This window comes from Hippocampus guttulatus, chromosome 8 (genome assembly GCF_054856545.1).
Source record: "Hippocampus guttulatus isolate MCC_2025c chromosome 8, RoL_Hgut_1.0, whole genome shotgun sequence".
In the NCBI taxonomy this organism is placed as follows: Eukaryota; Metazoa; Chordata; class Actinopteri; order Syngnathiformes; family Syngnathidae; genus Hippocampus; species Hippocampus guttulatus.
The window spans coordinates 21,024,761-21,049,461 of NC_141268.1; the positions used below are offsets into that span (position 1 = coordinate 21,024,761).

Genomic DNA, 24,701 nt, shown 5'->3' on the forward strand with positions numbered 1-24,701 from the left:
AGAGGTACCGGGTTCGATTCCAGCTCCGGCCTCCCTGTGTGGAGTTTGCATGTTCTCCCCGGGCCTGCGTGGGTTTTCTCCGGGTGCTCCGGTTTCCTCCCACATTCCAAAAACATGCATGGCAGGCTGATTGGATGCTCTAAATTGTCCCTAGGTGTGAGTGTGGGCGTGGATGGTTGTTCGTCTCTGTGTGCCCTGCGATTGGCTGGCAACTGATTCAGGGTGTCCCCCGCCTACTGCCCGTAGACGGCTGGGATAGGCTCCAGCACCCCCCGCGACCCTAGTGAGGATCAAGCGGTTCGGAAAATGGATGGATGGATGGATTTCAATGTCATGAGATAAATTCAAAAATTTTGAAGGTCAAAACATTTTTAATTCCACAGTAACAAAGCTGTTTTTGGTCGACATGAAAAGTCCCAAATCTGGCAATAAAGATGGATTTTTCCAAGTTGCAATATTAGCATCTTGAAAAGTCTTAGTTTAGCAATCGAAGAAAGTCCTATTTTCACACTTGCATTTCAAAAGAAGCCCCTTTATTTTATGTTACTTCCTTTATTCTGGAAAATATGCCATAATCCCCCCCCTTTCTCCCCCTCTCAAAAAAGAAAAAAGAAATAAAAATAGGGCTCATAGAGCGCACCCCGCTATTCACAGAGGATAGGTACCGAGCCCTGTAATTGAAACTCACTCAAAACTGTTTGCCTGCAGATGTCACTCGACTAAACAAAACTAGACGATTAGACACGGCTATGGCCTGAATAAATGAAGGCTCCTTCCCTCACTTCAACAGAGTTCCTTGGCCACAGGATGGCATTAAAATAGGACAGGTGAGTTTTTCAGCCATTCACGGAGAATTAAAAACAAGACATGGGCAAATATTCGCTGATAAACGGCCCAGCGCTATACTAGGGACGAGTTGGTGAATTGTGTTTGTTCTATTGGCAGCCCCGATGCATACAGTTGGTGACTTTGTGCTCTCGCCCCATCAGGAAGTACTACAAGTTCATCTTGACGCGAAACTTCGAGGCCCTCAACTCCAAAGGCGGTGGCAACCAAGTGTCCCTGCTCAACATCATGATGGACCTGAAGAAGTGCTGCAACCATCCCTACCTCTTCCCCGTAGCTGCTGTGGTGCGACTGCGTGTCGAAATGTTTTCTTGAAGAGCCGCGCGGGGGTGGGGGTCACTGACGTGGGCGCTTCTCTCTTGTAGGAAGCTCCCGTTTTGCCCAACGGCTCGTACGACGGCAACCAGTTGGTCAAGTCGTCAGGAAAGCTGACGCTGCTCCAGAAAATGCTGAAGAAGCTTAAGGACGAAGGCCACAGAGTTCTCATTTTCTCACAGGCAAAGTAGCACGTCGTTCTGGAATTGGGCCCATAGAATGTTGCCAAAGTGGATCTATCGTTTCTAACCCAAAGTGCCGCAAAAGTGTTTGTTGACGCACTGACGTCAACATGAATTTGATTGCTATTGGTTCATTCAAAACACAGGGGGGGTGTGCACATTTGTGCAAAGGCAGCGGGCTCCAGACTAACTTTCTTGACATGGGGGGACAGTTGCCCCAACTTAAAATATTCGGAGCGCAAGTAGAAACATTTGTGGTGCACACTTTCAGTCAAGTAGCACAGGAAATATTCACTCCGCTGCTTTTCACCATATTCTCAGCAAATTTACTGGTCACACAATCGTGAGTCCATGACAAATGTACTTGCACTGTTGTAAATTTAGGAGCAAAATTTACACGCAGTTTGGAGCCTTCACACACTTTCTTGTTTATCTCAAAAAGGGTTCCCTTTTTTATTTGTTTGTTTGTTAGTTTGTACTGATTATCCAGCTGTGCATTTTCCATTTCATTACCATTAAATATCGTTTGGGATATTTGTGCAGATGACCAAGATGTTGGATCTGCTGGAGGACTTCCTAGAGTTTGAGGGTTACAAATACGAGCGCATCGACGGCGGCATCACCGGGGGCCTGAGGCAGGAAGCCATCGACCGCTTTAACGGTGGGTTTTGCTCAGTCGTGGGAGAGCAACAACGCCGTCAAGGAATTAGGGACTGTAATTCATGGGAGCGCTGCCTTTGTTCATCTGCAGTCGGGTTGATGTGTTCTGTAAAGGACGCTGAGGTAACGCGCGCGCAGAATTACCTTTGCATTCTCGGGTTGCAGCACCAGGCGCTCAGCAGTTCTGCTTCCTGCTCTCCACTCGAGCCGGAGGCCTGGGAATCAATTTGGCCAGCGCAGACACCGTCATCATCTACGACTCAGACTGGAACCCTCACAATGACATCCAAGTAAGCCTTCCTTCACTTTATTTCTGATTTATTTCGTATCAAATGAAAATAACAAAAGAAACAGAATCCTCCGTTTTGGGGGTGGTTTTTTGGTATGTTTAGTCTACTGCTGATGACGGTGGCTTCTTTTCAGGCTTTTAGCAGAGCGCACCGCATCGGCCAGAACAGGAAGGTGATGATCTACCGCTTTGTGACGCGGGGCTCGGTGGAGGAGAGGATCACTCAAGTAGCCAAGAGGAAGATGATGCTGACCCACCTGGTGGTGCGGCCCGGCTTGGGCTCCAAGACGGGTTCCATGTCCAAGCAGGAGCTGGACGACATCCTCAAGTTTGGCACGGAGGAGCTGTTCAAGGACGAGATGGAGGCGGCGCGCACCATGGGGGGTACGGCCTTACCACACTGCACAACAATTCCTATTTTTCTTTTCCCATTTTTCACCACATGCCATTTTTCACATGGATAAATCGAAAAGGTCATCAAGATATTAAAAACAGTCCTTAACTCATTCAGGACCAGCCAATTCTAGACCAAGTCTGAAAAGACGTTTAAAAACGTCTTTGGGAGTGAATGAGTTAATGTGATTCGTAATTGAATATAGATATTCAATAAAATCTTTTTGTTTGTCTATTTTTAGTAATATTTCCTAAACATAATATTGTGTTCTTTCATGAATTGTGTAGCCTATTTGTTTTTTTTTATTGTTGCTAACCCTTACACCAGGAACTACAACCACAGTAATAAGTAAAACGCGGCTAACCCTTTTTTTTCCCCCCAGTGATTTGATTGAAATGTTTCTTTCTGCCCCTCCATCATCGTCAGGCGACAACAAAGACGGCGAGGAGGGCAACGTGATCCACTACGACGACGACGCCATCTCCAAGCTCCTGGACCGCAGCCAGGATGCCACGGAAGACACGGAGATCCAGAACATGAATGAGTACCTCAGCTCCTTCAAGGTGGCCCAGTACGTGGTCAAAGAGGAGGACGGAGAGGTGAGGAAGAGCAATTTGTGAGGTCACAAAAAAAGAAGCGACTGCATTTGAGTCCATCTGTTTGACAAGCACTGAGTAAAGATGTAGACCGCCAAGTTAGCTCAGCAAGGCCTTTGGCATCCTGCGTGCGCGTGCAGGAGGAGGTGGAACGCGAGATCATTAAGCAGGAAGAGAACGTGGACCCGGACTACTGGGAGAAGCTCCTGCGCCATCACTACGAGCAGCAGCAGGAGGATCTGGCCCGCAACCTCGGCAAGGGCAAGCGCATCCGCAAACAAGTCAACTACAACGACACCACCCAGGAGGACCAAGGTAGGCGCCGCCAACCAAGGCCAGCGTCGGATCTGCGCTTGCCGTTTGCGCCCAGGGTTCATCTTTCATAGTGGCGCGTCCGAGTCACGTTTCGGATGGAGGACATTTTTGTACATTTACAGTGGAACTTTACAATTGGAAAAGGGGGCGGGGGGACAATCGGAATGATATGCTTAGAAAAACTGCATGTTGTAACCTCTTCGACAGCGATGGCCTCACATTGGAGCAGATTGTTTTTCTACCGGAAGGTCCCACTGTATTTGTCTCGACAAAACGATTCCGCAAATGAACTTGGCATGCTCGTGTGTCGAGTACGTTTTTGGTGGTCCTGTTGTTTGATGCCACGTGGAAGGCGCGCTGTCCATTAGATTCCATTACATACATACATGCTCTTATCAAATTACCGGTAGTCCATCTTAGCTTTTGCACTCTTGGATTTTCATACTGAAGGCAGTTTCATCGGCTTCCACGACCAGAACGTCAGCACAGAACGTGCGCGTATTTCTTCCGTCCTCCCAGCTTGATGAATTTCAATGACAGCTTTTGACCTCCATGAGTGTGATCTTTCAAGTACGTGAGTTCCGCCATGAGGACTCTCCTCAAGCGCTCAGCCACCAAGAGAGGTTCAACATTTTTGGAGAGCACCCTCTCCGACTTGCTTAAAAGCCAGGGCGGGCTCGCTGAGCTGGCTGGCGCGACGCCCCCGGGCGGCATCCGACGGAAGCAATGTACTTTGTCGTCTCTGATGTGTGGGTGCTCAGAGTGGCAGGATGATGTTTCAGACAACCAGTCGGAGTACTCGGTGGGGTCCGAGGACGAGGACGAAGACTTCGAGGAGCGGCCGGAAGGTATTCCGCTCCTTTTTGTTAGGGACGCTTTATTAGGGACATCGGCAAATGGTCGACGTAAGCATTTTCCCATTAGATCAGTGGTTAAGTGTACCCGTTGAAGTGTCTGGTGAGTGTCTGCAACGCAACACAGTCATCTTCAGCCAACTATCATACAAAACAACGTTTCGTTTTCAAACTCTTTTCACTACATTCATCAAACGTGCTGCAAGGGTGTAACTGTAAATAAATGGAAGTTCCACCCCAAAAAAAGAAAAAGGCAAACAATTTTGCGAAAATAGCAAATCACCAGGCGGGGGATTACTAAAATGCAAGCCGTAAAATATATTTATCATTTGGATTTGACTGACTGTTTGTCTTTGTTGCAGGTGGACGCCGACACTCTCGCCGCCATCTGAGGAACGACAAAGACAAGCCCCTTCCCCCCCTGCTGGCCCGAGTCGGCGGCAGCATCGAGGTAAAAACTGGACCGTGGAGGTGTCACAAACATGCAAAAGTGTTTGCCCCCTTTCTCTTTTGGGATTTATTTTTATTTTTATTTTGCCCTACTTATCGTATGATCATCAAGCTGATTTTAACGCCAAATAATCTTATCTAATAAGAGGCAAAAAATGTCTGGCCTGTTGTGAAAATGTATTATATCCCTCATTTCATCGCTTTTATTTTTGTTATTCAAGCCAATTTTCTGCGTTGGGATGAAACAAGAGTCTTGACTTTTTATAATTAGATTTAGGGTAAGAAATACGGATGATTGGAGGCATGGGTCAAAAAACCTTTTCGCTGCACTGTACGTGTGTCTGATGTGATGTGGGACATACGTTGCTGTTCAGGTTCTCGGCTTCAACGCCCGGCAGAGGAAAGCCTTCCTGAACGCCATCATGCGCTGGGGCATGCCTCCCCAGGACGCCTTCACTTCCCACTGGATTGTGCGGGACCTGAGAGGGAAGAGCGAACGCGAGTTCAGGTGAACACTCCATTTTGGAGCGGTTTCATCGCCACATTAGAACACAAATGAAAAATACACTTAAGACAAAGGAACAATTCAGCATTCAAATCCAGTTGATCAAAGAGAGCCAAGTTTCCCAAATGACATAATTGAATGTTATTACAGTGCAGGGAAATTGAAGGTTTCCGCCATTTTGGGGTCGATATTTCACCATGAGCAGTTCATTTCAATAACTACACGCCGTCATTGTCATTGTGATGTGACCAGGGCCTACGTGTCTCTGTTTATGAGACACCTGTGCGAGCCGGGCGCCGACGGGGCGGAGACGTTTGCGGACGGTGTTCCGCGCGAGGGGCTGTCCCGACAGCACGTGCTCACCAGGATCGGGGTCATGTCGCTGGTCAGGAAAAAGGTCAATGCCAACTCCACCCAACATATATGTACAATCCCGATCTGGGCGTATATGCTCCGCTACAAAATAAAATAAGTGAATAAAAAACTGTCTGTCTGGCCCGATACCAAATGTGTCGATGGTTGTGGACCACTACTTTAAGAAACTGATATTTGAACACAAACAGCGCAGCCACACATGTAGACAGACACTATAACAATACTCGCAGGGATATATTCTTTATCCTCTGAAATACAACTAATAGTACAGTAGTTTACTGAGCTGTTGCGACCATCTTTTTCCTGTAGGTGTTTGTATATATTATACTGCCGCCTGGTGTCCAAGTTGTGCACACCAGAAGGAGTTCTTTTGAATTCAAGCACGAAATCATGACATGCAAACTGATTCATTCTCCAAATTCGATTGAATGACGTTATTACTGTCTGCTATTATATGGCACTGTACTGTAGTGTGCAATTGGTGTGACTGTGGGTGTGAATGTTTGGTTGTCTACATGTGGATGGCAGGTGCAAGAGTTTGAGCACATCAACGGAAAGCTGAGCTCGCCGGACCTTATCCCCATTGGTATGGAGCTGAAAAAACTGACCGAGAGTGTCTCGTCAGACCCCAACACCCCGCTACAGGCAAGCCCGGTCGCCACCCAGCCCGGGACGCCCAACCCGCCAGGTTCGCAAAAAAATAGCACAGATAATATAGATTTTTTTTGGAGTGGGGGGGGGGGGTGCCACTGCCCAAGCTGGCTCTGCGGCAGGACTGCTGACAGTGGCTGAACTGTCTCATTTCCCATTCTCCTTGAATGCAGCAAACGCCATTCCTTTTCAAGTTTCTTTTGGGCTTTTGTAGAGAAGTTGGAGGGTCCCGTTGAGGACAAGGACGCAGCTGAGCAAGACGGCAAGAAACAGTCGGAGCAGGATGTATGTGCCTTTTTTTTCTTCTTGAAATGGACAACATGTATGAAATTGTTACACGCTCATTTTTTTTGCATCGTTTTCGCATCCGTGCAGACATGTGCGGAGCCGGCGCATGCATGCGAAGAGGAGGAGGAGGAGGCGAACCGACGTAAGGAGAAGGAAGCGGCTGACGGCGACCAGACCAAGGCGGCCTCCGAGGAGAAAACGGGAGGAGACGACAAAGAGGACAAACCGGCAGAGAGGACGGTTAGTCAGGACTCGCCTAAAAGTGAGAGTCAGCCCAAAGAAGCGGAGAAGCCTCCCGAGGGAGAAGACGGCGAGGAGAAGGAAAGCAAAGCAGGTCAGGATGCAAGGGCACCGTTTCTCAAATCAGGGGTCGCCAGATAATCTGACATAAATACAATCTGTTGGATCGTTGCTTCAAAAAGTGCAGACCGACAATGCATGTATAGGCGGCAGGCATGCTACTCCAGCAAAATTGGAAAAAAAGCTCAATTTAGAAAATGGACCTTTTCCCTCTCCTTTTTTTCCTTTTTCTTCCTGTGTGTTGTTGGTGCAGATGAGGTGAAAAGCGAGGACGCCGCCACTGCGGACACTCGCCTGAATGGCGACAAAGACGCGCCGGATGAATCGGAGGACGCCCGGAAGGAGGACAAGAACGGATTCAAAACCAAGTTCATGTTCAATATCGCTGATGGAGGCTTCACAGGTGAACCGACCGCCCGTTTGGATGGGACGCCTCGCTGCCATTCTTTGTAGCGCCAATGCCAAAGCGAACTCAAAATCGATGTGTTCCCGTCTCAAGAGTTACACACGCTGTGGCAGACGGAGGAGCGGGCGGCTGTGTCGTCCGGCAAAATGGCCGACATCTGGCACCGTCGGCATGACTACTGGCTGCTGGCGGGCATCGTCACGTATCCTTTCCTTTCAAGTGGGCATTTGGGCTGTTGCGGCGGCACTTGCGTGTGTCCCCTTGACTGAAGCGCAGGCACGGCTACGCGCGCTGGCAGGACATCCAGAACGACCCGCGCTACGCCATCCTCAACGAGCCCTTCAAGACCGAGATGCACAAGGGCAACTACCTGGAAATGAAGAACAAGTTCCTGGCCCGGCGATTCAAGGCCAGTGGGGGATGCACGGACGAAGGGAGGCGGCGGGGTGGGGGAGGGGTGGCGACGCCGGTTGCCAGGGCTGAACAGTACAAACCTAACTTGAAACCAGGACCCTAATTCCAAACCTAGGTTTGCAATCCTAACTATCGATGGGCACCTGATCCTTGGCTTCAAACCCTAATTGGAAACCTGAACCCTTGATTGGAACCGTCATGACTCTTAAAACCCGAGTTTGAAACGGTAACCTTTGCTAATTTTAGATGTCAACCCTTGTTTGGAAGACCAACCTGGACATTAAAAAAAAAAAAAACTCATTTGAGACCGCCACCCTTGTTCGAAACCTTCACCCTGACTTAGAATCCAAGCCCTACCGAGGATGCTTGAAATCTTGTCGTTGTAACGCAAGCTATGTTGCATGTCTTGCGGTTGGCGCAGTTGCTGGAGCAAGCGCTGGTGATCGAAGAGCAGCTCCGGCGCGCCGCCTACCTCAACATGAGCCAGGACCCCGGACACCCCGCCATGGCTCTCAACACGCGCTTCACCGAGGTGGAGTGTCTGGCCGAGTCACACCAGCACCTGTCCAAAGAGTCCTTGGGCGGGAACAAGCCGGCCAATGCCGTGCTGCACAAAGGTCATCCTCAGGATCCATAATGGCGTCTGTCCTGTCTGTCTGTCTCTGTCTGTCTGTCTGTCTGTGTCTGTCAGCTTTGAGAATTTTGCAGCAAGCAAAATTCTGACAGGACTCAGCTGACAAGGTCCTGCATGACATGAAATTACACGTTTGTTTTTTTTTTAGTTTTGTAGGAGATGTAACGGCTTAACAACATTTCCATTCGTTTTCATGGCGAAAGATGATTTGAGATCCAGCTGTGTGTGTGTGTGTGTGTGTGTGTGTGTGTGTGTGTGTGTGTGCGCGCGCGCAGTGCTGAACCAGCTGGAGGAGCTCCTTAGCGACATGAAAGCCGACGTGACGCGGCTGCCCAACATGTTGTCCCGCATCCCGCCCGTGTCGGCCCGCCTGCAGATGTCCGAGCGCAGCATCCTGAGCCGCCTCACCAGCCGAGGTGGTGAACCTCCCCCGCAGCAGGTGCCCCGATAGAGATTTAGATGTCATACAGAATCACTGGTTCGGCATTAAATAAATGTTTTTCTCTCTCTCTCTCTTTTTTTTTTCTTTTTTCTTTTGATCAGACTTTCAGCCAGGGAGGTTTCACGTGCTCCCAGCTGTACGGAGGCACATTTGGGGGTGCGTTCAGGGCCTCCGGGGGACAGCCCATGGTCAATTACAGTCAGATGCCTCTCGGGCCATATGTCAGTGGTAAGAAAAAGCAACTCCAGCCCTTTTGATTTTTGATTAAAAAACAGGCACATCTATACAGGACAGGGGAGGGGAGTTGTGGTTTTGGGTTGGTGGTTCACACCATTCACACATCTGTGAGCTCCATGGCCAACTTTTGCATCGTCCACGCGTGGAGGTCAATTTGGTGTCCTGGATAGACTCCAGCAAATCAGTTATGGCTTCTGCCTTGTCAACGACTCCGCGCTGCACACGTGCGGATTTTAAAGGTAATGAGATGGGCCGCTTTGCGTGGTGGCGAACTGTGTGCCTCTGCAAAAATACCAAAACAAAGTCGAGCCCCTGCCCCCTGCGCAGATTTAGACTGCCTCTCGCGCCAGACTTGCGCCGGTCAGGAACGTAAAGCCGAAGGTGTGGAAATGACCTTGGCACCTGTAAAAACCCGTGTTGAAAAGTTTTGTTTGAATAAGACACCTGGATGGAAGAGCCGCGATTGATTTTGAAACATAGCACACGGTAACACAATAACCTGAACAGTAAAATCTTCAGAATAGTCGTCGTGTTGAGGTACCTAAATGACACTGACAAGCATCAAATCCGACATGGAATTTTTTCTTCATTTTCAAAACAAACTCAAGGTACCAAAACGACCTTGGCAACTGTCGGAATTGTTTTTTTTGCACTCTGACAAGTGCAAAAAAAACAAAAACATGTAAAGATAAAAGCTCTTGATTTTGTATGACAAGACCATATAAACATCTCAAAGTTGCATACAAGTTTTCAGGAACATTTTGTTGAAGTTAATTGTGTTAAACAGAATTACTTCAACTTGCGAGGTCTGGTGGTTCCCCTTTCAGTCTTCGTTTTTTTGTTTTTTCTTCCATTCCGTCTAACATGAATCCTTGGAACGTTTTCCTTCAGTGTCCAACGGTCCTCCCAGCAGTCACCTGGACAAGAAGACCTTCGAATCCCTGCGAGATGCGGCCACGCCCGACCTGAAGTCCGGCAAAGCCAGCGATGTCATCTGCATCGAGGACTGAGACGCTTTCTCTCTCCAGGGCCGCGTCCTCCTCCTTTTGGTTTTCATTTGCAGACGTATTGAATCTGAAGAATTGCACTTTTACCTTTCCAGAGGTTTTTTAAACTTGATATATTTAACTGAAAAACCTCCGGCAAGATGTCAGGACTGAGGTAAAATGTGACTTTGTCCTCTCTTGTTTTTTTTTTCCAGTGGACATTTGAATGCAGTTTTCCTTCATGTGTTGTTGTCATTCATGTCGTGTTGATTCTTTTTGAGAGCCTCTTCATGGATGCAGTAAAATGCCTGAAAGTGCGCCACCGGCTGGTCGCGACGGTCTTTACCTCACGCGGATGGTCTCATCGGTGACACCCGCAGGATCTAGATGCGTTGCAGCGTGTTTTGAGTTCGATACTTGTGATGGTTTCGGTTTTGAATGTTGGCGGCACTCTCAGGACGGTGGTGGGCAACCGAGGGCTGCGGGGCCGTATGCGGGCCCTCGTTGGAACTGATTGATTTGGATTGGTTTGTGGGACTGCTATTCTGTGAGTGAAGGGTTTCCCTTGATGTTTATATTGATTCCCCAACACAAAAGATGCCTTTTCTTTTTGCTTTGACCGTTTTTAAGACTGCGATGGGACCATCAATGCCGTTTTGTCCTCAGTCCTCCGCGAAGACTTTTGTTTGTGGTTTTGTTTCAAATCAAGAATGCTGTCTGCTTTCTATGCTTGAAACCCTAACCGGCAACCCCGTCTTGAAATGCTAATTTGGAAGCCGGCTGGTTTTAAGACAGAGATGGGACCGTCAGAGCTCAGTTTGGCCACAATCCCGGTTTTGTCAGATCCAGAAAGCTTTCTGTTTTCTAAACCCTAACCCAATTGCCATCTAAGCTCAAGTGTGGCTTCAGTCATCTCCAGTCATTTGTGTGTTTTTGAGATTGACTTAAAGACTGCAATGGCACCATCAGTGCTTGCCTCAGTCCTCTGCAATCATTTTATATATATATTTTTCAGCTTAACCTGCAAACCCAAATTCTGTCTTGAACCCCTACATTCAAACCCTAACTCGGTTTTATGACAGCAGTGGGAAGGCTTTTGGCTCATTCCTCCATGAGCAATTTTGAACTTTTGTGCTTTTTGTGTCAAATCATACATGCCCTCCATTTTAAAGTCTGCAAACCCTACCACTGTCTTACGGAAAACTATGCCCCGTAGGAAACACTCACCCGGATGATTTTAAGACCACGATTAACATGGGCTCCAATTTCCATCGACTCACGATGTTACGGTTCAGCTCCACAATGCGTAAGATGTGGTATGTAAGAATTGAAATCATGTCCTCTGTGAGATGATTGCGGTGGAACGTCTAGTCAGGTGACCCTCTGCCATCATTGTCTTGATATGGAAGCGCAAGAAATCCAGAATCCCCCTCGCCAGCATATTATTTATTTCATCAAACTGTATTTGTAATTTTTTTATGCACTATTTATTGTTTTTGTTGTTGTCGCAAACGACTGCTTTGCAGACAAAACCTCAAACGTGTAAATAAAGCGTCTAAATTGAATTTTAAAAAAATGAATGTCCGCCGCGCCGTGACCTTGAGGGGACGCCAGCGACAACCTATTCTGATCACATGCAATCAAACTGGAGTCGGGATGAATGTACTGTCTACTAAAAACAAACAAACCAAGACTTCAGTCTAATGTTATAAATCTTGCGTATGTACATGCTTCTAATGAACATGGCTTCAAAAGCTAAAAAAAATAAAATAAAATAAAAAGACCATGACGAGGCACCTTTTGGTTGCAGTGAATGCACAGCTTCTGAAGCTTTTTCTATGGCGGTTCACTTTGGGCTCGTGGGGCGTCCCAAGACGCACACGCACGTTCTTCTTCGGACTTGTGCTGTCAAGCGACTGGACGACCAAGTGAACGGTCATCTTTTGATTTGTACTGTGGATTTGTTTCATTGTGTTTTAATAAATCTTCCGATGACACCTTTGTGTTTCCTGTTGGCTTCACGAGCTGAGGAAAATAGCACATCCCATTCAATTAGATGAGTAGTTGTACTCCTGCTGCAGTGAGAAATTTGTGAAAATTCCCAAAGGAACTTGTGGTCAAGGTGTTTTGTGAGCTTTTGGGGAGAACATCCATCCACCCATCCATTATCCGAAAAAATGATGACCATTTATAATAAAAAAATTAATATTTATTTTTTATGCCTATTATAATGCCGTTAATGCCGAAATTATGACGTGTGCTGCTAATTATACTAGGCACAAGTGTAATTTATTATTTCTGTTATTTGTCTGTGTGTGTGTGTGTTTGCGTGTGTGTGAATAAAATGTGTATATAAAAATACCTTGATTGCACAATAAAAGTGATGCGAAACCCGGAAGTGGCCGCCGAGTCAGTTTGGCCATGATTCCCTCCCACCCGCGTACTTTGCCCCACAACCTCTCCCACGATTGGTCCAAACTCCCCCTCTGACGCCTCCCATTGGTCACTTGCGAGCCTTCGGCCTGCCTCGCCATTGGCCTGTGTCGCGCGAGAACTGATCTCTGGGTCGCGGAGCTTTTGTGAGGCTGTCTGGACAACAGCAACGCGGGGTCGCGGACGGTGGGAGGGAGAAAAAGCGAAGAAAGGACTGAAAGGGATGGAACCTGGGTGGGGGGAAGCACCGCTGAAAAGGGGGAGATGGTTTAGCAGAAAGAGGCGCGACGACGCAGAAGCGTAGCCGGCTAGCGAAGGTGGCGTCCGAGCGTGGAGAACTTGCAAACCGCAAACTAAACGAGGAGCCTCCAATGATGAAAGCTGACATTTTGAGTGGACTTGACTTGGATTAAAGCAAACCAGAGGACGTAGAGGTGAGAGGCTTTCCTATTGTTATTTATTTTAATTTTTTTGACTTTTTGTATTTTTTAGAGGCAGCAGCTTTGTTCAAGGAAGCGGGGAATCATTGCTGGGGAGGGAATAGTGCTGGCTGGTGGGTGCTTGGGGTCCAATGGCCTTGTTTTGGGGGTAACGTCCCATCGAGGAGGGGGACTCACAGGAAGGATGAGACTCACGGTGTCTGGACGCCTTACAACAAGGCCTGCACTCGGAGAGTCCTTTCTTGTCCATCCATTCATTTTCCTTCGGCGAGAGGCTAATCACAGGGCACAATTCTGAACCAAACATGTATGTTTGCCAAATACCCAGATTTGGCCAGTTTCATATATATATATATATATATACACTCACAGGTAAAAAAAAACAAACGATGTGAGTTTGTTGTTTGTACAAATTATGAAGCAATCAGGAGTATTGGGAATAGCAGTCTCTCTTTAAACATACATTGTTCAATAACTCAAATATTGACGTTTAAAAATATATAATTTCCTGAAAAAAAATGATGATTCCATCCAAGCGCGATGACATGTGACTGTCCTAGCTCTCTGCTGGGGAGAGAAGGGCTGTACACACTCTACAGGTACTTGTCGCCTTCCAAACACAGGTCACATACAGTCCCCTACAAAATTATTGAAACGGCAAGGTCAGTTCCCTTGATGTTGTTGTATACTGAAGACATTTGTGTTTCAGATAATAAATAAATACGCCCGATGTTTGTGCAATAGCTGTGGTGGATTTTGCCTCTCAGCTTCAAAATGATTTGCTTTTCTCTCCAGTCTTCATGTTTGCTTAACAGCAAATGCACTTTTCACAGGTGAACCCAAAGCCAAAGGCATGCAATATCTAATGTTTGAAAATGCAATACCTGTGCAACAAAAAAAAAAAAACCAACCCATGCGGTCACATGTTCGGAAGCTTTTGCTCCTTTAAAAATTGGGTGTTTTCTAACGTAAGGTGCTCAATCCAGAGTTGTTTAACACATCTCGATATAAAAACTGTACCATGAAATCAAAGCGGAAATCCTGAATTTTTGCCTGATGTTAATCTTCTGAACTGAAAGCCAAATTCCTCAGTGTACAACAAAAACTAAGGAATTGACAGCCTCATCTTTGGAGATGGATGTCACACTGTGTCTTTGAGACTCCCTGGCCGGGAAGTTAAAGGGGAAGAAGCAGAATCCCGATTTGCATTTCCTCCATCTTACAGGGGGTGGGGGGGGGGGGTGCGCTGGCTCACTGTATCACATTGTTGTCTTCTTAGTCACAGCCCGATCCATTCACGCACCCCCGGAAGCCTGCACTTGCACAGGGCTCCATTGATGGGCTTGAAGGTTCGCTTGACAACAGCGCCGAGCCGGCAAATATTGCCCAACGATTGTGGGTGCACTTCACACAACAAGGGAAGGCAAAATTTAGCGTTTGGTAGACTTCCTGGAGGGTGGCGAGAGTGTGTGTACAGGATTTTCTTTGGGCAGTTTGTCCCACCTGTGTTGAATGTGTTTCTTCTTCCACCTCATAGTCATTCAAACACGCCTGTACGGAGCGTGCGTTGTCAACAAGACAAATGGGTTCCCCAAACTTGAAAAAGTCTTTCTTGGATTTTAAAAAAAAAAAGGTAGGCAATATGAATCTAGTCTAATTGACTTTTTTGAGTGATAAAAATGACATGTAATGATGACAATATCAGCTTACCTCAGCTTCAACCTTAGTGTGACTTAGCAGTTGGATTTGTAACTCAAAACTAAGGCCCGACTGAAAAATCAACTGGAACAGTTCATCGGCCGATATTAGTTTTTTAAAAAAATATATTTTTGCAGATTGCAATGTAAGACAAAGAAAATTACATTCAAACACCCACCAAATGACCAATTATTCTCTGGTGTAAAATTAAACACATAACAAATACTAAAAGCTAAATTATTGTAAAGTAGTCATACTGCCAATATACTACTACTACTAATGATAAGGATAATAATAAATCCATCCATCCATTTTCCGAACCGCTTGATCCTCACTAGGGTCGCGGGGGGTGCTGGAGCCTATCCCAGCCGTCTTCGGGCAGTAGGCGGGGACACCCTGAATCAGTTGCCAGCCAATCACAGGGCACACAGAGACGAACAACCATTCACGCCCACACTCACACCTAGGGACAATTTAGAGCGTCCAATCAGCCTGCCATGCATGTTTTTGGAATGTGGGAGGAAACCGGAGCACCCGGAGAAAACCCACGCAGGCCCGGGGAGAACATGCAAACTCCACACAGGGAGGCCGGAGCTGGAATTGAACCCGGTACCTCTGCACTGTGAAGCCGACGTGCTAACCACTGGACTACCGGGCCGCCCCGATAATAATAAATGACAGTTTTTATTAAATGTATAAAGATCGAAGTTCCTCTTGACCCCGCTCACTGGTTAAAATGCCTTGCCTGTTGCAAATTGACGCTATATACACTAGCTAAAATGGACTAGACTTCATCAGTGAGGGGGCGGGGCTAAGCCGTCAAGGTGAAACGAGTGTCGGTCATAAAGGGCGCCATAAATCCAACCCTTTAAAACAAACAGAAAGTCTGGACAGAAACTCAAGTGCTTACAATTTTGTCACATCCAGTTGTTTCGATTCCTATGGCACAAGTTGACAAGATGAACACAGTCCTTGTGTGTGTGGCCAACACATTCAGGCACATCCTTGGCTTGCCACAAGAGAGACACTGCTATGGGTGCAGTGCGCCATTGTTCTGAAAGCACAGATGGGTGACCTTGTCTTGAATGTGACAGCAGCAGCAGCAGCAATGCTGCAGCTCCCCTCCGACACATCCATCCATCGCATGAATCAAGTTATTAGCAAGGCCGCATTGCCAGCATGCAGCAAGTCAGGTGAAAAAAAACCCAAAACACACACTGATGACAGGCGCTCAATTTCGACTCCCTGTGAGAATGATCGCTTTTTGTCCCACCAAACACTGACTCGCGACAAAATAATAGAATTCTTCGCTATTGGCAAAGAGTGAAAAAAAAAAAAAAACGTGAGTCATTGACTGCCATCCTAAACATGTGATTCACGGGTGACGTCACGTAAATTTACGCTCGCCTATTATTTAGGCTTGTTTGCTCGCTAATAATGTGAATAATAATAATAATGTACTTTCGGCAAATCGCGGGTTACGTTAGTCCAGAAGCGGACATGTTTCCATGACATATGATGTCATGCCTTGTTCAGCCCTCCGGCCCTTTCAATTTTTTTCTTTCACGGGCTCTCTCAGCATTTGTTTTCTGAGGACCAAAGGCGTATCCTACTTTGTTTACCCTGTGCTATGATATTTCAAAAGAATTCAAATTACTCTGAAGTCAACGTACGCTCATCGTAGTGAGTCATGGTTTATGATGCAACTGGCCGTGTGTGTGTGTGTGTGTGTGTGTGTGTGCGTGTGTGTGTGTGTGTGTGTGTGTGCGTGTGCGTGTGCGTGTGCGTGCGTGCGTGTGTGTTTTTCTCCATGAGCTCCGAGGTTGTTGAGGTTTGGACAGCCAGCCGAAGACATATTGGGTCTGTCCTCAAGAACTTCGCTCGGCGTTTAAGATAGCTGAATGATCATTTCAGGATAGGAAGTCATTTTTAGACAAGCGGAAGGAAACCCAGCAAAATCGTCAGCTCCTGGCACCCTTTTGGGGGCCTCGTCTGCTGTGTCTTATGCAATTGCTTGTCCCGAGGAAAGTCCAAAAAGTTGCATTTCCTCGTCTGTGACTTTCTCTTACACATTGCTAATGATGTAATGTTCAGTGCCGTCATTTGTTCTCTTACAGGACTTTTACGGCCACTTGCTGCACTCTTGCTTTTTTTTTTTATTTTGTGCCTCTTGTGGCAGATTTACAGCTGTTTGTAAAGTCTTAAGTGCTCCTCATTTCAAGCGGGGCCAGCGAAAACGGCTTTCGACCTGGCTTGTGTTGCTGCTGGGAATGGCATTGTTGCATTCCAGCGGCACGAACCTAAGACAACCATGAGCTCGGCATGCCTTTGCACGAGAAGCGAACCCCTTCGGTCCATTTGGCAATCAAACTACAAAATACGTTTTCATACTAACAGCAGTATTTTTTTTTGTACAATTTTCTTTCTGCAACATTTAACGTACATTTGCAATCATTTGGGGGGATTTTGCACCTGAAATCAAAATGTTAAAATACGGGTACTCTGAACCGAGCCCTAACACCAACCGCAAAAATCCATGCCATAATCCTAAAAGGGTTGTAATTACCAATAGCGGCCACCTGGTGTCGCCAAAGCGCTATTGCTTGATATCGGATCACAAATGCGATGTGGAGGTTCACAATATAAGGACGTATTTTGGGGACTTCGGTCTTCTCCTTCTGTCTTCTTCAGATTTTTGGGCCACAGCATGCATGCCATTGCGCGAGCCACATTTAACTGTCAAATTTTCAAAGGTACATAATACCTGTACTACTATTCAACTAAGCTTGGCGGAAAATACAGATACCGCATAAGATCACGGCAACTGGTTAGAGCTCTCGCCGTTTGCGAGTTAATCGTGCTCATTTGCATTTCAAACACAACTTTTAAATGTGCAGCCGAGGGGATTTGTAAGAGTTCAGTTTAGCTCAAATTGACGAAGCGTCATATCACAGCAGGACGCTTTATGTAAGAGCATGTCACAGTCTCCCGCGGCGCCTCATGTGCGTCGTTACATTTCAAGAGATCGAACAAATCCCGTGTGAGGCCTGCCAGTATCAACTTCCCCGGAAGAAACCTTGAACATTTTACTTTCTCTTTTTAATTTGTTGGGTGATAAGGAAACAAGGAAGCAAGCATGAAAATCTAGATCAGGTCACTTTTGTCGTCTTCGGTCGGTCTGTCCGGTCGTTTTTCCCATCCAGCCGCCCGTCCGCCACACACCGCGCCATCAAGTATGTGCCCAAGCAAACGCTAATCTGTGCGCCACCCCAAAAAATTAAATGCAGCTCGTCTTATTTGATGATTTGGGGGATTTGGATGCTTCTGCATAGTCTGGCCATCCCCCGAAAGTAGCTGTGGATCTTCAGGTCACGGGGTGGAGAAACTTGGTGTAGGGTAGTTATCATGCAAGTTTGATTCGACACACAGGCACTGTTGCAGAAATCAGCAGAGGGCAAAAGATGTCCTTGCTTGTCTAGTTTCACATTTGAGGCATGCACTGGCACTGCAGAGACGCAACGATGCTTGTATGCAAATAGTCAGCCACAAAGTTTTGTTCAGCTACGTGACTTGTTGGACCAGGTCACTTGGCAGCGTCAATCCACTTTTTAACACATTTGCTCAACTTTGGGAGGACGCTTACTTCATTTTCCAAGAGTCGTATGTAGGTCAGGGGATGGGTGTGTAGAAGTCAGTTTCATCTCCATTCTGTCATCTGATCCCCCCCAAAGATGAAGAATAGCTTTTTACTCTGTTCACTCCCGAAACTGTTTGTTTTGTCCAAGCTGGAGTCCTTTTATGACTCCCACCAAAGCCTTTCATCTCCCAAAACCTGCACGGATTCACCTGTCAGGTTGATACTTCAAGCTGAGCCTTAGAAACTCTCCAAAGACTATGCCAGCTTGAGCGTGGATCAATTTTAACACACTTATTCTATTTATTTATTTATTTATTTATTTGCGCGTCAAGTGCACTTTAAAACATTTCTATCTGCCATCCATCCTTCCATTTTCAACACCGCTTACCCTAAACAGTTGCTGCAGCCTATCCCAGCTGACTACGAGCAAAAGGCGTACTACACCCTGAACTGGTCAGTCGCAGGGCACACCACGAGTAACTGACACGCCTAAATTAATTTAAGTAACTGCCTATATAATAGATTAAACCATCAGTAAACCACAATCTATGATCACTTCTGTGCTTTGTTGCCATCTATTGACATTTGTACACAATGGCAATGATCAGAATCCGATTTATTGGCCAAGTATGTAAACAACACAAGGAAGTGACTTTACGCGTTACAACCTGTCCAGAGGAAAAAATCGAAATAAATGCCACTTCCCTAACATTTCAGGAGTTAGGTAACTCAATTCGAAGTGAAAATGAAACGTAAGAAGATACGGTGGAAGGAAGAGACAAACCACGCATCTTAATGACTTCATTCTGGACAGTTTCCTCAATTGTCATTTTTTTTACTGTGAGCCCAAAAAAACAAAACAAAACATTGTGTGGACAAAAAGGCCATAGACAAATGTATGTTTGTAAAAATAAGCCTGACCTGGACTGGAAGGCACCAGCCATTTTGTTGCTATGTGAACATATCCATTATGGCTGTCACAGCGCAGGCACATTCCACTGCAGGCTGAGGCGGTTCACCTCGGCTCACGCATCCAGAAATTAGTCAGCAAGGCTAAGGCGTGAGGACACGTCGGAGCTCGTCGTCAAAAGCCAAAACTTGTGAATTGTGTACATCAGAGCTGGAAGCAGTCGCGCTCGCGCGGTGACGCGGTTATGACTCTTGAAGGGAAGCGCTGTGATGGAAATCTTTGTGTTTTGAAGTTTGTTTGTTTGTTTATTGAACATAAAACATATATACAGTAATAATTTGACAGAAAATAAGGTAGATAAAAAAAGTAAAAAGAAAGAAATCAATCTTCATTCAACACAGTGTCACATGGGATCGGACGATGTGGAGTCTTCAACAGAAGATTTCAGTTTGATTTCCTGTAAGAGCATTTACAGCTCAAAATCATCTGCGGGAAATAGAAATATTGGAATGAAACATCCAAGAGGGAGTATCCAGTGTAAATAAAATAGTAAGTCTCAACACAGACCCTTGTGGAACACCACGTGACATCGCGCTAAACTCAGATGTTTTGTGCTACTACACGAAAAAATGGTGAACCAGGCTAAAACCCAGACAGTGTCCCTGACCTGTAAAATACACTGCAGGAGACTATTTTAATCTCAGAGAGAAAACTGTTGCTCAAGAGCTTCTGAACAGTGCTCAGCAACATACTCGCATATCTACCTACAACCACTTTCCATATTTGTCATAGAGTATTTTGTCAGAATTGAAATCTTCCATCCTCCAGTACCCAACTCAAAAGTTTGTTCTGCTTTTATTTTCGACTCTCCTTTCAGCCGTTCTGCCACCAAGAGGAAGTGTCATACCACTTTCACACGAGTGGCGTCAAAGCACAGAGCTGTCAGCCGCGGCCCAAATGACCCGCGAGCTAATGAGTAGCGCGGTGACGAATGCAGGAACAATGCTTTTCTGCAGGCCCACCCGATGTTTTCTCCCCACAGAAGGGTCATTGTTGCTGGCTGGGGGCAGCGAGTGGGCCGGCTGGAGAAACCCGGGGGGTTAGACGAGCCGTGGAATGTCCTCTGCTTGTAAACGGAAACCATTTCTGAAGCCAATTTCACTCTTTGCTTCGCTGGGGTTCATTTGATTAAAAAAAAAAACATTACAGCCGCACACGGCTTGCGATTCCGACTTCAAAGTGGCCCCGCAGAACTCTAAACGGCGCCGTCAAAATGCAACAGTGGAACATTACGAGCGCTGTAATGAGATTGTGACGGACATTTAGATAAAGCAATAAGTGCTGACGACATTGGTTTCTTTTTGCAATCAAGACACGTCCGCGTGCCCCGTAGCAAGCAGCCAAAGAATGCTGGTGCATGGGAGGCGGCTCGGCGCTGATTAAAATGCAAAGCAGATGCGATGGTCTCACTGGGCGCTACGCTAACACGAGCAGAGAGGTTGTCGCATAAAATCACATTTTGTAGCGCGGAGAAACAATTAGCGTGGTTGTTAAAACTGTAAACCGCGCTCTCGACTTACCAAAAGTAAAATTTAACCACGGGACTCTTTTCATGGGCAGGAATTGTTCTGCTTTGTTGAAGGAACAACGTGATTCAATTGTCAATGGAGTCAATGGTCCATTGTACTTTAGCACCTCATAAACCAGGACTTTTTAGTTAACCCGCCCGACCAAAATGGATCCATTCCTGAGTTTAAAAATGAAAGAGAAGATTTGAGAGAGAATCTTTTGAGAGAGAATTGGCCACGTATGTTTTGGGATACCCTTTCGGTTTTTATTTATTTATTTTTTTAATGACGAAAAATGTATTAGGTCACATTGACCATGAAGATTTTTGGTGTACCAAAAACAAACATAATTGAGGGTTAAAATAGCAAGTGTAGTCCCGGAAGATTGCCGCATATAATAATGAAGCCGTTTTACCCTCTCAGGAAGTCAAGGTTCCCTTGGACCGATGGCATTGTCAGGGCACTCACACTGTCATTAGTGTCTGTGAGGACGTCTTAATTAATCCGCCTCTAAGCTGCCTCAGAGCTTTTGATTCAGCTAACAGACTTGCTAACCACCACATGTCACACCATTCCTGCTCATTTTGCAGTCTTGCGTTGCACTGCTTCTTCATTTCCTGTAGAAGATTTACTTTGCCCAAAATGTCCGTGTCAACAACCTGCTTGCTGTTGCGCAATGTTTTTAATAGGCCTTTTTTATCAGAAAGGCATTTTATATGCCTTTGTTAAGAAGCTTAGGACATTCCGGTCCCTGCAATCTGTCTGCCTTGTTCCTTCTCTCCAGTCGACTCTTATCACAGAATGATGGAAATAACGGTTTACTTCCTGTTGGTGTTTTTTGGTGGTTTTGTTGCTCGGAATGCTGAGGGCTCAGTGAGAATCTGCTCTTCGATGGTAGGCAGTGACTCGGCGAGGTTGCGTTAGAATATTCATACATTTGCATAACCGTTAATTGTGGAATTTGGATGAGGCTTGCAGGGGAATGCAACGTGTTGGTTTTCTGCAGAGTCGTATTTAAATGCAGAGCTACCGTGACTTTGCTCCAACCATTGAAGCATCCGCCACCAAACCGCATGTTTTTCCTCCGCAGAAAGCGGAATTGCATGCATGCAAAACCCCACAGAATGTACCTGACTGAGACTCCAGAAACATTGAACGCGCCCTGGTCCTCCATTTATGGCAACAAATGCTCTGCCCAGTAATATTTGACTGAAACCCCCCCCCCCATAGAAATTTGTAACTAGAAAGGCGCTGGTGAGAATTGAACGCACGACCCCGAGGTTATAATACACCCACTGTTAGTGTCAGAACTTTGCAATGGGAATGTCACAAAGTCAACCCAAAACATTTCTTGACACTAATATGTTCTATGCGCCTCTGCTAGTCTAAACGCGGCATTCTGATTAATGATGCGTTTGTGAAATACGACTTTCTGTCCATCTCAAGCGGCGGCCATTATGCCACTTAGTGCAAAGGACATCACGGTTTTTCAGGGCTCAGTTAACAACCAATCACGGTTGACCTGTTTTCTGAAACTGAGCCATGATTGGGGCTCTATGGAATTTGTTATTGTTGGAGCCACTTCCCCTTTCAAGTATTATTATGATTATTATTTATGTATTTTTAGTATATATATTTTTTTTTTAGCTGACCATGGTAATGACGGCTTCTAACATTTGCTCTTTCTCCATGTGTGCATCTCCTATAGGAAGCCATGTCCGCCGCCTTGTCTCAGCAACTGCCAAAGCAGGACAAGGAGGTGGAGGAGGAGGAAGAGGATGAGGAGCAAGGCGAGGAGTTTGTCTTTGACGACAGCGAGGACGACCAGGGGCCTCGAGGGGTGGCCGGCGACTCGCTTCAATTGTCAAATCCGGAAGTCCCACAGACGTGCGAGGACGCGTCGCAGGCTGTCAAAGACGTCACGCCACAGGAAGGAAGCGCCAGCCAGGATGGTGAGGCATTCCTTGCCAGCATATCGGATTCTGCATTTGAAGGCTCGGGGTCGGCTGTTGTTCTGAAATAGATTTGTGTGGATGACAAGAACGCACATTTTTTTCCACTCCTAATCGATCTAAGTTGGACTTTGGTGACGCAAAGGGGAACCGGACCGAAGTGTAGTGGGGGGCCTGTTATGTAAGAATGAGTAAGTACTTTCCCTCCCTCTCCAAATGACCCACGTTGAGACATCGGGGCGCATGACACGAGTTTAACCCGTCGTTAGGTTTGTCAGATGCAGTCAAGTCATCGAAACGAGCGCACAGCTGTGCACACATCCTCTTTCCCCTTGACCACTCTCGCTCCAAATAAGCCCGCCGGTCTTCTGCGATCACTTAGCGACACCAAACACCTCTCATATGACATGGCCAGTGTGTTTCGGGAAAGAGACTCAACGAGATCCGTAGAATAGAACAGGGTTTTTTTTTTTCAAGCCTCATAGGAAGACCAGTGCTCTGACCACTACGCGGCCTGTGTCATTGTTATTGTCACCTTCAAAAGAGCAAATCAATCTGCTCCTGGATGATGGCGAATTTCTGACCAAATCGATGACAGTGAGTTTTCAGTCTTCGAGACACCAAAAACGGATGTAAGAAGACCGAACATCCAAGCAGTAATTACCACTCCTCTGCAATTTATTAAGTCAGTTCATGCAGCTCTTATACGGTGAAAGAAGTCGATGTGAATTGAAATGACGGCCGCCGGCTATCTCAAGCGGGGCTCTAACCACTGAGCAACGAGGCCTGCTGGCTTTGGCAACATGACTTTCAAAAGAGCGATTTTCTGTTCTGTTTACCACGGCAGCAAAAAAAATCCCCAAACAAAACAAAAGCTAAATCCTATAAAAGTGATGTATTTCCTCACAGCAAACTGAGTTGACACAAATCCTGGTTTACAAGACCAGTGCCCAAATCACTTTTCACCATACAACCTCTTCTGCGGTTCACGTCTTTTTGAGTGCCACAAGCTCATAAATGTGCTCACTACAGTATTCGCGAGAGCAAATTTCCAAACAATAAATAGCCATCATTTGCCATCTATTCGATAAATCGTTGCATCCTACGTATGACTGGACCAAGGCTCTCACCGCCGAGCTTCAAGGCCGTCTGCTTGGGTCAATATGACTTTCAAAACAGCAAATTAATCTGGTTGCGACCTACATTTTCTCCAAATTACGATTAGCGTGACCAACATGAACAACAGTAAGCAGTTTTATCACAGCAGGAGGCAAAATGAATTTTCGTGCATGCAAGGCCCCACCAAATTGACTGGAAATGATGTATGGGAACGTTTGGTTACAGACTTTCTTTCACCGCACTGATCTTTATGCACATGAATCATCTTGAGTTAATGTTCCATCTGCAGCCTTATACAAATCATAATACACACTTGTCCTCTTTGTACATGCAAAGCTGCGATCTGGGTTTCCTTGCACGACATTTATCTTGTTTTGTACGTAGGCTTACGACACCGCAAGGCCTCGCTGAGAATCGGACTTACAACCCTTACAAGAACTAGTTGGCAGCCAGTCGCAGGGCAGATTTTGACAAACAACCATTCGCGCTCACATTCACACCGAGGAACAATTTGAGGTGCCCAATCAACCTGCCATGCATATTTTTGGAATGTGGAAACCGGAGTACCCGGAGAAAACCCACGCAGGCACGAGGAGAACATGCAAAGTCCATACAGGAAGGCCGGAGCCGTCTGCCGAGAAGCAGAGCACCGTGCCGTCCCTTCTCTATCCTGTTTTTCTCAAACAAAGCTTCGGTTTCATCAAGTCCCCTTTTTAGTGATCAATTTTCCCCTGCTTAGAAAATAATGTGTCTTTGTTTTCCTCTTTTTGACAGACGTTCAAGTCGCTCATTCAGCCAGCGGGTA

The 24,701-nt window shown here is 46.3% G+C and overlaps 2 protein-coding genes across 4 annotated transcripts in view; both read left to right on the plus strand.

Moving 5' to 3' along the window:
• chd5 (chromodomain helicase DNA binding protein 5) overlaps positions 1-12,136 on the plus strand; it is a 30,546-nt gene extending 18,410 nt beyond the window's left edge. The window contains exons 19-39 of the mRNA XM_086117192.1: positions 990-1,131; positions 1,212-1,343; positions 1,887-2,004; positions 2,169-2,293; positions 2,427-2,676; positions 3,113-3,285; positions 3,423-3,597; positions 4,380-4,445; positions 4,814-4,902; positions 5,276-5,409; positions 5,659-5,803; positions 6,310-6,469; positions 6,647-6,717; positions 6,808-7,054; positions 7,274-7,423; positions 7,520-7,628; positions 7,703-7,835; positions 8,262-8,457; positions 8,750-8,913; positions 9,018-9,144; positions 10,045-12,136. Of these exons, the coding sequence (XP_085973318.1) occupies positions 990-1,131; positions 1,212-1,343; positions 1,887-2,004; positions 2,169-2,293; positions 2,427-2,676; positions 3,113-3,285; positions 3,423-3,597; positions 4,380-4,445; positions 4,814-4,902; positions 5,276-5,409; positions 5,659-5,803; positions 6,310-6,469; positions 6,647-6,717; positions 6,808-7,054; positions 7,274-7,423; positions 7,520-7,628; positions 7,703-7,835; positions 8,262-8,457; positions 8,750-8,913; positions 9,018-9,144; positions 10,045-10,163 (3,025 nt within the window). The 3' untranslated portion in view covers positions 10,164-12,136. The remainder of the gene's footprint in view (positions 1-989; positions 1,132-1,211; positions 1,344-1,886; positions 2,005-2,168; positions 2,294-2,426; positions 2,677-3,112; positions 3,286-3,422; positions 3,598-4,379; positions 4,446-4,813; positions 4,903-5,275; positions 5,410-5,658; positions 5,804-6,309; positions 6,470-6,646; positions 6,718-6,807; positions 7,055-7,273; positions 7,424-7,519; positions 7,629-7,702; positions 7,836-8,261; positions 8,458-8,749; positions 8,914-9,017; positions 9,145-10,044) is intronic.
• A 554-nt stretch (positions 12,137-12,690) lies between these two features.
• Positions 12,691-24,701, plus strand: part of arhgef10la (Rho guanine nucleotide exchange factor (GEF) 10-like a) — an 89,284-nt gene continuing 77,273 nt past the window's right edge. Inside the window, exons 1-3 of one of the 3 annotated variants that reach the window (XM_086116838.1) lie at positions 12,691-13,006; positions 22,534-22,777; positions 24,671-24,698. In XM_086116838.1, coding sequence (XP_085972964.1) covers positions 22,540-22,777; positions 24,671-24,698 — 266 coding nt within the window. In that variant the 5' untranslated portion in view covers positions 12,691-13,006; positions 22,534-22,539. Of the gene's footprint in view, positions 13,007-21,462; positions 21,720-22,533; positions 22,778-22,901; positions 22,969-24,670; positions 24,699-24,701 lie in introns of those variants that run through there. The other 2 variants (XM_086116837.1, XM_086116839.1) reach the window with 2 other exon arrangements.